The 13645-nt window shown below is 37.2% G+C and overlaps 1 protein-coding gene and 1 long non-coding RNA gene across 4 annotated transcripts in view; one reads left to right on the top strand and one right to left on the bottom strand.

The window, feature by feature from the left end:
* Positions 1-5487, top strand: part of LOC117325982 (laminin subunit alpha-2-like) — a 129152-nt gene extending 123665 nt beyond the window's left edge. For 2 of the 3 annotated variants that reach the window (XM_033882532.1, XM_033882530.1), the window contains 4 exons: positions 521-674; positions 1039-1172; positions 1453-1666; positions 2914-5487. In XM_033882532.1, coding sequence (XP_033738423.1) covers positions 521-674; positions 1039-1172; positions 1453-1666; positions 2914-3071 — 660 coding nt within the window. In that variant the 3' untranslated portion in view covers positions 3072-5487. The remainder of the gene's footprint in view (positions 1-520; positions 675-1038; positions 1173-1452; positions 1667-2913) is intronic. The other variant, XR_004532402.1, reaches the window with a different exon arrangement.
* LOC117325983 lies at positions 1928-2554 on the bottom strand. The gene is made up of 3 exons (XR_004532403.1): positions 2295-2554; positions 2019-2096; positions 1928-1985 (listed from the first exon to the last, which is right to left on the bottom strand). It is a non-coding gene; the product is annotated as an uncharacterized LOC117325983 (long non-coding RNA).
* Positions 5488-13645: the final 8158 nt, after the last annotated feature.

The following is a 13645-nucleotide window of genomic DNA, read 5'->3' as shown; positions in this document are numbered from 1 at the left end:
ACAGTAGCCACACCCCAAGGATTGGTAAGTCACCACTGATAGGTCAGGTCTCAAGTAGGTTGGGGATTTACTACAGTAAGCACACCCGGGGATCGCTAAGTCGCCCTTGATAGGCCAGATCTTGAATGGGGATGAGGATTTCACTGTATTATGGCCACACCCATGGATTGGTAAGTCAACACTAAGGTAGGCTAGGTGTTGAATGGGGATGAGGACTTCCCTACAATAGCCACACTCCGGGATTATCCAGTCAATAACTGATCTTAACTTGTGTAATGTAGGAGGGTTGTCATTTTAATGTCCACACATCTATGTACATCATGTGGCAGGACCATTTATTGTTGTGTGGGGAAACTTTGAAGGCTGTAGTCTTAATTTGTACAATAGCTTGATAAAGGCTCTCGTTACTTAACCATGTTACTTAGATACAGTTTTGGTTGTGTAAGTTTCATGTTGTTAAACAATAAAAGATGTCATTCTCAATCACCACTTAAAGCATTGTTTTAATGATGTTCCACAGGTTGACCATAGCTTGAGAGGTTGTATAAGAAACTACATGATAAACGGTAAATTGATCCTAATTGCTGATGCTGACATCGTCAGCGGCATCAGAAACTGCTATCAAACCATGGAGCCCGGTGTGTACTTTACGGGAGGAGCCTATGGGGTTCTGGGTAAGTGTATGCTCTGACAGGGCCTAGGTATGATATGCTATAAATCGTAAGATTTGTCTGATGTTTGTCTGGATTAGTTGATGTGTATTTCTATCATATTCAGACAAATTATCCACACTCTTTCTTGTGACTCAAAGGTTTTATCTGCCTTAAATCGGTTCTCTGTGGAGAATATGCACATGACAGTCACAATGGAATTGCTGGACACGTTGCATTTCCTTTTGGTAGAAAAGTAGAAACATTAATCGCTACTGTGCGATGTAAATAGAAATTCCAACCCATGGAGTACACATATTAACACTTAACTGATTCTGAGATACACTGTATATACAATGTACCCTATCAAACAAATTGTTTGTTTCAGATCGTGAATATGACATTGGATCTGAGATGGTGGTCGGTTTTGCATTCAGGACACACAAGCCGGATGGTGTGATACTGACCATTAGTGAGCCATCAGGGTCCCCAGCATTAACACTGGAACTTCATCAAGGACAGGTACAATTACCGTATTTAGCTGCAAATAAGCCCATGTCCACATTAAATAATAAGCTAAGATAACTACAGTACTAAGCGTTTACACGAGGAGAGGGGCTTATTTGCAGATAAATAAGGTTCATACTAAGATTTTACACTAGGGGAGGGGCTTATTTGCAGATAAATACATCACTAACCTTTTATACTTCCACAGCATCTTTTACATGGATGGGAACTGTCATGGATGGTTTGGATGTTATAAAAGTAAATTTTATTGCATTTTATTGCATTTTATTTACAGATTAAAATGACTGTAAACAACGAGGACAAGTACTCGGCAACAACATCAGAAAATCAGTTCTCTCTTTGTGACAACAAATGGCACACTGTTGAGGCCAGTGTCGTCGGCAATGTCATCAAACTTAACGTTGATGGGAAGTCTCAGTTTGGTGTCAGTTCCAGAGGAGATACATTCATGACGACCTCCTCACCCCTAATAGTAGGAGGTGTACCAGGTAAGTCTGACAGTGTCATAACCGTCATCACGACCTCCTCACCCCTGATAGTAACCTTCATCACGACCTCCTCACCCCTGATAGTAACCTTCATCACGACCTCCTCACCCCTGATAGTAACCTTCATCACGACCTCCTCACCCCTGATAGTAACCTTCATCACAACCTCCTCACCCCTGATAGTAACCTTCATCATGACCTCCTCACACCTGATAGTAACCTTCATCATGACCTCCTCACCCCTGATAGTAGGAGGTGTACCAGGTAAGTCTGACAGTGTCGTAACCTTCATCACGACCTCCTCACCCCTGATAGTAACCTTCATCATGACCTCCTCACCCCTGATAGCAACCTTCATCACGACCTCCTCACCCCTGATAGTAGGAGGTGTACCAGGTAAGTCTGACAGTGTCGTAACCTTCATCACAACCTCCTCACCCCTGAAAGTAACCTTCATCATGACCTCCTCACACCTGATAGTAACCTTCATCATGACCTCCTCATCCCTGATAGTAGGAGGTGTACCAGGTAAGTCTGACAGTGTTGTAACCTTCATCACAACCTCCTCACCCCTGATAGTAACCTTCATCATGACCTCCTCACCCCTGATAGTAACCTTCATCACGACCTCCTCACCCCTGATAGTAACCTTCATCATGACCTCCTCACACCTGATAGTAACCTTCATCACGACCTCCTCACCCCTGATAGTAGGAGGTGTACCAGGTTAGTCTGACAGTGTCGTAACCTTCACCATGACCTCCTCACCCCTGATAGTAACCTTCATCACGACCTCCTCACCCCTGATAGTAACCTTCATCACGACCTCCTCACCCCTGATAGTAACCTTCATCACGACCTCCTCACCCCTGATAGTAGGAGGTGTACCAGGTAAGTCTGACAGTGTCATAACCTTCATCATGACCTCCTCATCCCTGATAGTAACCTTCATCACGACCGCCTCATCCCTGATAGTAACCTTCATCACGACCTCCTCATCCCTGATAGTAACCTTCATCACGACCTCCTCACCCCTGATAGTAACCTTCATCACGACCTCCTCACCCCTGATAGTAAGTAGGTGTACCAGGTAGTTCTTACATATAATCAGGTACTGCATAAGACTATGTAATCCATCATCAAAATTTCTTTAAGACAATTGTTATCCAGTGTAGTTAAACTGTTTTAAAAGTTGCTTCCCTTCCTTGCTCTGTACAATTTAGACACCTTTTCATCTATCATTACAGTGTTTGCGACAGTGCAGGGCGCTGCCTCTACCAATGAAGACTTTGAAGGATGTTTGCGTGACTTTAGGTTTGGACGATTAGAAGGAGATACATCCCCTATAGACTGGTTCTCGATACCTATAGACAGTAACATCTACAAGACTGGTTGTCCTGTATGATAGTAAAGTGATCTAGTGTGTGTATTCTGTTTGTATTCCCGGTTACTACAACATTTTTGTCAAGAAAGGCCGTGAGGTAGATCTGATGTTAGTCTAGTATAAGATACTGAAGAAAGGAAACAGTTCACAAGGTCGTTCTGAACTGATAAAGGAGACAAACGAGTCTAGAGTACTGAGCACCATTGCCTCAGTCTGCAACTCATCTTCATCTTAACACACCATGTTATATTAAATAGCACTGCTGTGTGGCTGGAAATCTCATTGGCTATCCTTATATATTGATGTAGATTGTCCAAATATTTTATTGAAAATTACATGTACTTTAATTTGTTGAAGAAAAATACACTGCTCTTCATAAATTACCCAAATCTGTCGATGTAGATTACCCTAATCTGTTGATGTAGATAACCCTAATCTATTGATGAAGATTACTCTAAGCTGTTGATGAAGATTACTGTAAGCTGTTGATGTAGATTATCCTAATATTTTGATGTAGATTACCTCAAATCTGCTGATGTAGATAACCTTAATCTGCTGATGAAGATTACTCTAAGCTGTTGATGAAGATTACTGTAAGCTGTTGATGTAGATTATCCTAATATTTTGATGTAGATTACCAAAATCTGCTGATGTAGATTACCTTTATCTTTAGATGTAGATTACCCTAATCTGTTGATATAGATTACCTCTAATCTGTTGATGTAGATTACCATAATCTGCTGATGTAGATTAACCTAATCTGCTGATGTAGATAATCCTATTCTGCTGATGTAGATTACCCTAATCTGCTGATGTAGGTTACCCTAATCTGTTGATGTAGATTACCCTAATCTGTTGATCCAGATTACCTGGTATCCTAATATGTTGATGTACTGTAATTATCTTAATCTGTTGATGTCAATTACCTTAATCTACATGTGTGTAGAAAGAATCACAATATGATACAAATGAAGATGGCAGGTATATGATATGTACATATGTTATACGTGATGTGTCTGTGTAGTATTGTACTTACTCCATAGACACGTGTATAGAAAGTTTGATTGACATTGGCCAGTAATGCTTTGTATTACCTCAGGTAAAATTACCACACCTGTGCTATCCCCCCAGGTAGACGTAGTTACAATTGTCTGATCACAGACTACTTACATCTGTGTTCAGAAGCTACATTGTTCAAATCTAATATCAAGAAAAAGAAATATTTTATCAACTCATATCTAAAGAAATATATTGTCAACTCGTATCTAAAGAAATATATTATCAACTCGTATTTTTCAGATGCTTCACATTCTAACTCAAACATTGCATGAACATGATATATGTGTATACTGTCTATGTTCAATTTCAAAAAAATGGAATTTTACATAAAGGTCCTGATTACAGTAAAGGATTAATTCACCTGTGAAATCATCTTCTGACCTGCTGGTTTTCATTTTAATAAACTGCACTGAACATTTTTGTAGATCACTTGGCCAGATCACTTGATTTTACCATAATGTTGTTATGTTCTATGATTTTCTTCATACCAAGTACTTTGTCGGGTAACTAGTAGGGTATTTACGGTACTTCCATCCTTGTCCACATACCAAATACTAGGCCAGGTAAACTAGGTATTTACGGTACTTCCATCCTTATCCACATACCAAATACTAGGCCAGGTAAACTAGGTATTTACGGTACTTCAATCCTGATCCACATACCAAATACTAGGCCAGGTAAACTAGGTATTTACGGTACTTCAATCCTGATCCACATACCAAATACTAGGCCAGGTAAACTAGGTATTTACGGTACTTCCATCCTTATAATCCACATACCAAATACTAGGCTAGGTAAACTAGGTATTTACGGTAGTGTTTCATGATAACCTCAATACTAAATACTTGAAGTAACTAGCTAATAGGGTATACAGTTCATGTATAAGTAATATTCCCATGCTTACCCAGGTAATGTCAGTAGAGTATTTAAGTTATCATGTTGTATTCCATACTTAGCCTCATCTGACATGACTTGGCCCTGATGAAATATAACCACAAGTCAACTACCCCAAATCTCATCAATAATTTACAGGTAGATGATCAGGTGTGGGTAGCTAGACAGGGTGGATGCAGATTAATTAATTAGGATATGCTTGTCTAACATGTGTGAGTGGGTGGTTGCATGCAAGCCGATCATGCACTCATGCCTGTTAAGAGTTAAAGCGCCTCTCTCCTAGCTAACGGTCAGTAAATCTACGTATTGTTACACGCAGTAGGAGATGATGGTCACTAATACCAGAGAAATGAAAGGATATTAAATATAATGCTGTTCTTATAAGTCAATAGGTGGTCGTACTTAATCGGAGTAAATAGTGACGAGATGGTACGGCACTGTGATATTAACCACTAGCTGTTGTCACATTCTATAAAAGGAACTGTGCTAGGCACTGTGATATTAACCACTAGCTGTTGTCACATTCTATAAAAGGAACTGTGCTAGGTATGAGGTATTTCATTATTGTTTTTCACTTTAAAAAGTTCAACTCAAATCTACAAATGCCTGTGCTGCTATATAGCTGTGTTGTGTTGATATTACAGGGAGGTGATGTATCTTTAGATATCCCTAAGTATCTCCGTATCTATATCTTAAAATCTTCTTAAAACATCATCATTACATTAATCAGTTTTGTTTCTCATACAATAATATATATCAAATTTGTGGGTTTTAAGCATATATTATACACTTGTTTTATGGCTTGTAAGTCAGCAGTGAAAAGTTTTCCCCCAGGTGTTGTCCCAACACTGAGGGGAGAGAATTTCGACTGTTGACCGATATAAAATACAAGAAACAACTGTTAAGTTACCTGAATAACCAAAAATAATCAGATACAGGCCATCAAAAAATCAGATCAAGAAGACCCGTCTGATATACCCCAAACCATTCTGTATCATTCGGCATTGGCAATCGCAATCAAAAAGATATGCTTCATCATAATCATTTGAATGCTTGGCTGCGTTCTGATGTTCCACACAGGTCAATTTTCTAGCAATTTTCCTGGGAAATAATCAAAAATACTAAATTTACATTAACATAGAGATTCGGATAACAATAGATCTATCCCCATGTTTCTTATACCATTCTTCATCCACTCTCGCATGTATATACTCCAAAGGGGAGATAACTTGCCCCAGCTCTGTCCGAGTTATCCTCAAAGTTTTATGAAATGTGTACAAAAAATGTTTGTTATTTATATGAGCGTATTCATTGCTGTAAATTTTTGTACAAATTATTTAAATTATAATTGATACAAGTTGTTGGAGTAATTATATCAAGTATTAATGCTAGAACTGGTACATCACTCAATCAACCAATCAAATCACAACTAATGTTCAGATACAATCATAATGTATAGGAATCATTTATAAACCCAAGATCATTCAATATATTTTAATTATAAGGTATCCATGTCATATTGTCCTTCCCATTTTCATAATCCAGAAAAAATAGCTTAGGACACCATTCACTATATATATATATATATATATGTATCTCCTGTACAATTGTAAACACCCATTAATCTCCCATATCAACCTTTCATCTTAAAAAATAAATTGTGTTTTAGTTCACAATAACCGATACTTTATATATATACTCTAGGTATATATATGTATCTGAACAATTGTAAGCACCCATAAACCTCCCATATCAACCTTTCATCTTAGTATTGTTTTAGGTAACAAATACCTGATACATTATATATATATATGCATATGTATCTTCATTGTATATTGATTTTTTTTTTGTATACTATTTAAACTAGGATACTTGTACATGATAGCTATGTATTTGTATCTGTTTGTATTTATCAATTAATGTTCAAAAACTCATTGAATTTAAAAATGATCATTTGATATGTTCATTAATTGTATATATTTATAAAAATCACTTTAATATGTAAATTTTTATGCATGAGTTTCTAAGTTTTATATGTTTATTTCATTATATAATTTTAGATCGTCAATATTTTCAGTAAGCATTTATTACTTGTTGTGACCTGCATCGTCGGTAGTGTTGAAAAATGTCCCTGCCATATTAGTATACAATTGTAGCACTCCATCTATCATCCACATCTGTTTATGGTCAAATCTCCGTCCACCAAACCAGCCTTTAGGATATCAGTTAAAAGTCACCCTTACAGGAGGACTTAAGGGTGTATGCTATGTTTTGTGACATTGAGACCTATTAAGTGTACTGTATATGCTACCTCACGTCAGTATTTGGGTCTCATTGTCACGATCAGATCATTGTAAATGAGAAATTTTACGGGGTTAATGTTTAGGACATAGGTATTTGAACAAAATAGTCTATTACTTAATACTCCAACAATGTCAAGGGAGGTAACCAATCAATAAAGGGAGATAATTATAACACAAATTAAGGATATGTAATATATCTGGTAGCATATACTGGTAAGATTTTTACTTCTATAAACTGTGAACAAAGATGCTTTGTATCACCTTTTATCATGATTGGTAATTTGAAAAATCATGAGTAAGTTTGACCAACATTTCTGAAAATAAAATCTTGATGAATCATTATTACCAAACAAAGAAGTCAAATTACTGCAGAATGGATTGAACTGTTAAACAAAACTCACAGAAATGAAGAGTGAAATGTGGAGCGGCATGCTCTTGTTGAATGTAAAATATAATTATGCATATAAGAGAATATTATATTATGATGTAGAATGTATATATGGTAATTTATGCGTAATTATGCCTACAGTGATGGAATGCTGATAAACTGCCACTCAGTGAGCCCTGTGACAACATGTATCATTCTGAATACTGGCTGTACATGTCTACCAGTGTGTGTTTATTTACACACTTTTTTCGTCCAGTTTTATATTTTGGTAAAAAAGAATGGCTTTGACAGCGTCACTGTTAGTTTCAGAATGAAATATTTGTTAATTTTGAAAGATAAATATACCAGTGCAATATATTTGTGTGTATATATGTTTTTATATTGTGTCATAGTAACCACACAAGATGCCTGTTGTCAGAAAATCTAAACAATCTGATTGGTCGATGATAGTATGAGACTACTATTGGTCAGAATGAGTACAAATGTAGCCAATCATCTAAAAGGGAAAGCATTAAACGTTGTACCAGTTAGCTGACAGATCTATATTTTTTCGTGATTTTGAAGCAAATCAAAATTTTTAATAAGTTATTTATGGTATTTACTTTTTATGGCAATTTACAATAAAAATAACTATATTTCAGCATATAGTTTCTAGCTGTAGTGTTGTGATCAGTGGAACCTGATTGGTTCTATGGTGATAATCTTGGTCCTTGAAAGGCATCCATGTAGTCTGTTATACGACACAAATTCACTCCCAATAAAACAATACTGTAATAAATGCTTGTTTGTCCTTTGTCACAATGTTACTCTACCTAATACATATGTACTGTGTCTTCATATTACTATTTGAAGGTAAAATTAGTTATTCAGATGACCTGCAGTGACTTTCATATATTGTTATGCATCAACAGTAAATACTCGTAGTTGTATCATGCACCCATCTTTAATGTGTAAATTGTTTTGATAGGGTGTCTATTTATCTCTGAACCTCTTGCTTTTTAAACCTTAATTTTAATATGAATTCTGATGAAACATTGTGTAGATGTTAAGAACTTCAAATAACTTGTACAAGTTCATATCAGTGATCTGGCCCAAAGGTTAAAGCCAAAGTTCTTAAAAATAGAATTTGACTTGTCTTTCACTAAACCCACATAGAACAGGTTTGATGAAACATGGAAATATTGACCAGATTCAAAGTCATGTGACCAAAGGTCAAACAAACTATATGGCTAAAGGTGATGATCACAGAAGTTAATTATGTTTCTCTTAACTGGTAAAGATTTTGCATGCATGGCCTTTAAATCAAAGGTCAATATGCATATTAGATATATGTATAAGCTATTTGCCAATGCAACTGCAAGTTTTAACAGAAACACTTGTAATAAAAACCAGTTGATGCCGATACATTTCTTAATTCTAAGGGCCATTTAGGTGGTCACCTACAGTAATCAGTAATAGTAAATTGAGCAATTCTTTATAACTTAATAATTCTATAATGGCCTTCACCTCGTGATAATTACTTAGGATCATTCTGTCAGATTTAAGACTTGGTAATAACCATGAAGCAGTGGTAGGGTAATGATAGTGGTAGTAATATGGATGTGGTAAGGTTGTTGTAGTGGTTGTGGTAGGGTAATGATAGTGGTAGGAATATGGATGTGGTAAGGTGGTTGTAGTGGTTGTGGTAGGGTAATGATAGTGGTAGGAATATGGATGTGGTAAGCTTGTTGTAGTGGTTGTGGTAGGGTAATGATAGTGGTAGGAATATGGATGTGGTAAGGTTGTTGTAGTGGTTGTGGTAGGGTAATGATAGTGGTAGGAATATGGATGTGGTAAGGTTGTTGTAGTGGTTGTGGTAGGGTAATGATAGTGGTAGGAATATGGATGTGGTAAGGTTGTTGTAGTGGTTGTGGTAGGGTAATGATAGTGGTAGGGATATGGATGTGGTAAGGTTGTTGTAGTGGTTGTGGTAGGGTAATGATAGTGGTAGGAATATGGATGTGGTAAGGTTGTTGTAGTGGTTGTGGTAGGGTAATGGTAGTGGTAGTAATATGGATGTGGTAAGGTGGTGGGTAGGGTAGGGTAGTGATAGTGGTTTAGTGTTGGTAGTAGGTTGTTGTGTATGGTTGTGGGTAGGGTATGTAGTGGTGGTAGGTAATAGTGGATTGTGGTAAGGTGTTTGTATTTGGTTGTGTGGTAGGGTAATGATAGTGGTAGTAATATGGATGTGGTAAGGTTGTTGTAGTGGTTGTGGTAGGGTAATGATAGTGGTAGGAATATAGATGTGGTAAGGTTGTTGTAGTGGTTGTGGTAGGGTAATGATAGTGGTAGTAATATAGATGTGGTAAGGTTGTTGTAGTGGTTGTGGTAGGGTAATGATAGTGGTAGTAATATAGATGTGGTAAGGTTGTTGTAGTGGTTGTGGTAGGGTATAGGGTAATGATAGTGGTAGTAATATAGATGTGGTAAGGTTGTTGTAGTGGTTGTGGTAGGTAATGATAGTGGTAGTAATATAGATGTGGTAAGGTTGTTGTAGTGGTTGTGGTAGGGTAGTGGTAGGAATATAGATGTGGTAAGGTTGTTGTAGTGGTTGTGGTAGGGTAATGATAGTGGTAGTAATATAGATGTGGTAAGGTTGTTGTAGTGGTTGTGGTAGGGTAATGATAGTGGTAGTAATATAGATGTGGTAAGGTTGTTGTAGTGGTTGTGGTAGGGTAATGGTAGTAATATGGATGTGGTAAGGTTGTTGTAGTGGTTGTGGTAGGGTAATGGTAGGAATATGGATGTGGTAAGGTTGTAGTGGTTGTGATAGGGTAATGGTTGTAATCGGGACATGTTAGTGAAAGTGGTAGGATAGTGGTTATGTTGGTGGCAGTGGTAGTGATACAGTAGTTGGTATTGATGAGATGTACTGGGTAGGTGTCTATAGTACCAAGCCATAAGATGTCATCTCTGAAAGGTTTTGTTCAACATATCTGGCTGTCTTTTATTGATGGGACTATGCTGGAGGACACCGAGAATATTACATTCTCTGAAACACAGTGTAAGGATCTTTGTTGAAGAGGCTCCAAACCAAAGGGTACCCCAGTATTAACCCTCAAAGAGGATTGAAGGGTTTGACTATAAGGGTGACATGTCCTTAAAAACAAAAGGATTCAATCCCACTCCCAATGGAAGACGACACCAGATCATGGTGGATTTTATAGAAATTGTGAAATTGATCGTCAGCATTTTAAAACGGTCACACCCAATGTTAATTTCAGTTCAAAGAAAAAATTATGCATGGACCTAGTAGCTCAGAGGATAGGCAATTCCAAGTCTTAAGAATACTCTTGAAAAGTCACATAACTTGGTCAGGATAATAGCATTTTAGCATCTTGTAATTAATGATTCTTTCTCTATCAATAATGATGATTAAAGACACCATTGTTTTGTGTTGTTATTTACATTTCTAGAACAATATCAAAGGAAAGATCACGTAACCAACTCCGAAAGGACGTGAAAACATGGGGGTCACCTTCCCCAGAGACTTGAGCTTTCGTTACATTTTAGGTGTGTTTGGACCTATCCTAGAGGATTATAGATGTTTTAGTGGAGAATAAATTAACATTTGGTGAAATGAAACTCTGTGATGTTTATCTTTCCATATCAACTTCATTCGTAGATATATTTTTTTTACTGCCAGGCGATGTGGAACTTGCTCATAGAGAAGAAAATATGATGTATCTCAAAAATATTCTGTGGGAACATTACTATTCTAGCCTCAAGGTGGATTGCCTTTCTCAATTTTCAAAAGGCTATTCCAATTCCACACAGCAGTTTAAATTATAGAATACGTCATGATTCAACACAGACAGCAAAGGGGAAATGGTACAAAACTTCGGTATACTTCGGTATATATTCGGTATACTTCGGTTTACGGTGGCGGTGGGCTGAAGTGTCCCTCTTGTGTATTGAACATGCAAAATCGAACGATATTTCTCCAAGTTATCTTGCCGAAACTAGCATATAATTATGAATGGACGCGTCCTAGAAGGATAACCAGCTTTTTCAACAGATTTGACGCCAATGACGGACCATAGCATTATATGTCTGTTTAAATTTGAAGCAAATGATTGACCACAGACTTTATGTCCGCCTGAATCGGACACCAATGCATATATGGCGGCCATAGGATAATACTTCTGTTTAAATTTGACTCAAATGATTGACCACAGACGTCGTGTCCGCCTGAATCTGGTGACAATGACGGACCATAGGATAATACATTTGTCTAAAGATACATGATGCGTACAATTTTTGAAATTCGACTGAAAGATATTTTCTTTTCGGAGAACTTCCGAGGTATGTGTATTCGCGGCTTCCATACCAAGTCGCGTGATGGTAAACAAGGCAGCTTAGCCATGATGTCCTGTTGGATACATCAGATTAGTTTTCACGGTTAAATAGATGAAGATTACTCCACTGGGTATTTCCAATCAAGACGACTAATAAATCACCATGAAGGACACGGAAAATCAGGACTGGATTTCACAAATCTTTGAAGCTTCGTCGTACGTTTGGCGTGTTGAGCAGTGCTAAAGTGATAATAGACAACCGAACCGCCACGTGCACGCAGGTTTGAAAATAGCCACACAAACAGGAGAAAATAACATCAAGCTGTTTACGTTGACGTGAAACTATTAACAGTCTCCTGTATGAAAGTCATTACCAGAATCACAGGTGTGCGTGTTAAATTGTATTGACGCCGATAACTACATGTAAATAATTCATATTCACGTTTCTCCTAGAAAAGTATGGACTATAACATAGCATTACAATATATGGGCCTTCTTTGACGTACTGTTTTGCCATCATTGCATTTATTTTGAAATACAAAGTTGTACTTTCCGAATTTTCATTTTTATGGCGTCAGTTTGTCATATGACACGAGTTTGTTCAAACATGACATTGATATACTCTAACCAACACCAGAATCACTTGATCAAAAGGTCGTATCAAACGAGTTTGTTAAAACATGACATTGATATACTCTTACCAACACCAGAATCACTTGATCAAAACAAAACATGACATTGATATAATCTTACCAACACCAGAATCACGTGATCAAAAGGTCATATCACACGAGTTTGTTAAAACATGACATTGATATACTCTTACCAACACCAGAATCACGTGATCAAAAGGTCATATCACACGAGTTTGTTAAAACATGACATTGATATAATCTTACCAACACCAGAATCACATGATCAAAATGTCATATAACACGAGTTTATTAAAACATGACATTTATATAATATTATCAACATCAGAATCACGTGATCAAAAGGTCATATCACACGAGTTTATTAAAACATGACATTGATATACTCTTACCAACACCAGAATCACTTGATCAAAACAAAACATGACATTGATATAATCTTATAAGGGGGGGGGGGGGGGGGAGTATGTATCCCGTGAGCCATATTTTAAGCTATATTGCAAAAAAATCCTCATCCGAAAAATGGGGGGGGGGGGGGGGGGGGGGTCCTGACCTCAGGACCCCCCTGGATCCGCTAGTACAGATACCTGAAGCCCCGTTATCTGAAGAAAGTATTGTTATGATGTCATGAATACCAATGTAATTAAGACGTGTGAAACGGATTGAACCCATTGCTGTATTTTCTTACTTTTATTTTTCATGATGTCAAAATATCCCGAAATGGAAAATATTGGTATTCAATATGGACTGAAAACTTGCATAATTATTCAACGAAGTAGTTCTAGTGTGCGCGTTATGGAGTTCAATAGCTCGGAATGCCAACCTAAGGCAGTGCAATGCATGTTTACCGAATCCACGGGTTGATCCTAATGACTTTTTTTCATGAACTATCGAAAAATGAATGACTTTTTTATAGACATAATCCAGCTGTGACATTTTTTTCGGTAGTTGCAACAAACTC

This window comes from Pecten maximus, chromosome 4 (genome assembly GCF_902652985.1).
Source record: "Pecten maximus chromosome 4, xPecMax1.1, whole genome shotgun sequence".
Taxonomy (NCBI): domain Eukaryota; kingdom Metazoa; phylum Mollusca; class Bivalvia; order Pectinida; family Pectinidae; genus Pecten; species Pecten maximus.
This window is presented reverse-complemented; position numbering and strand designations above follow the sequence as displayed.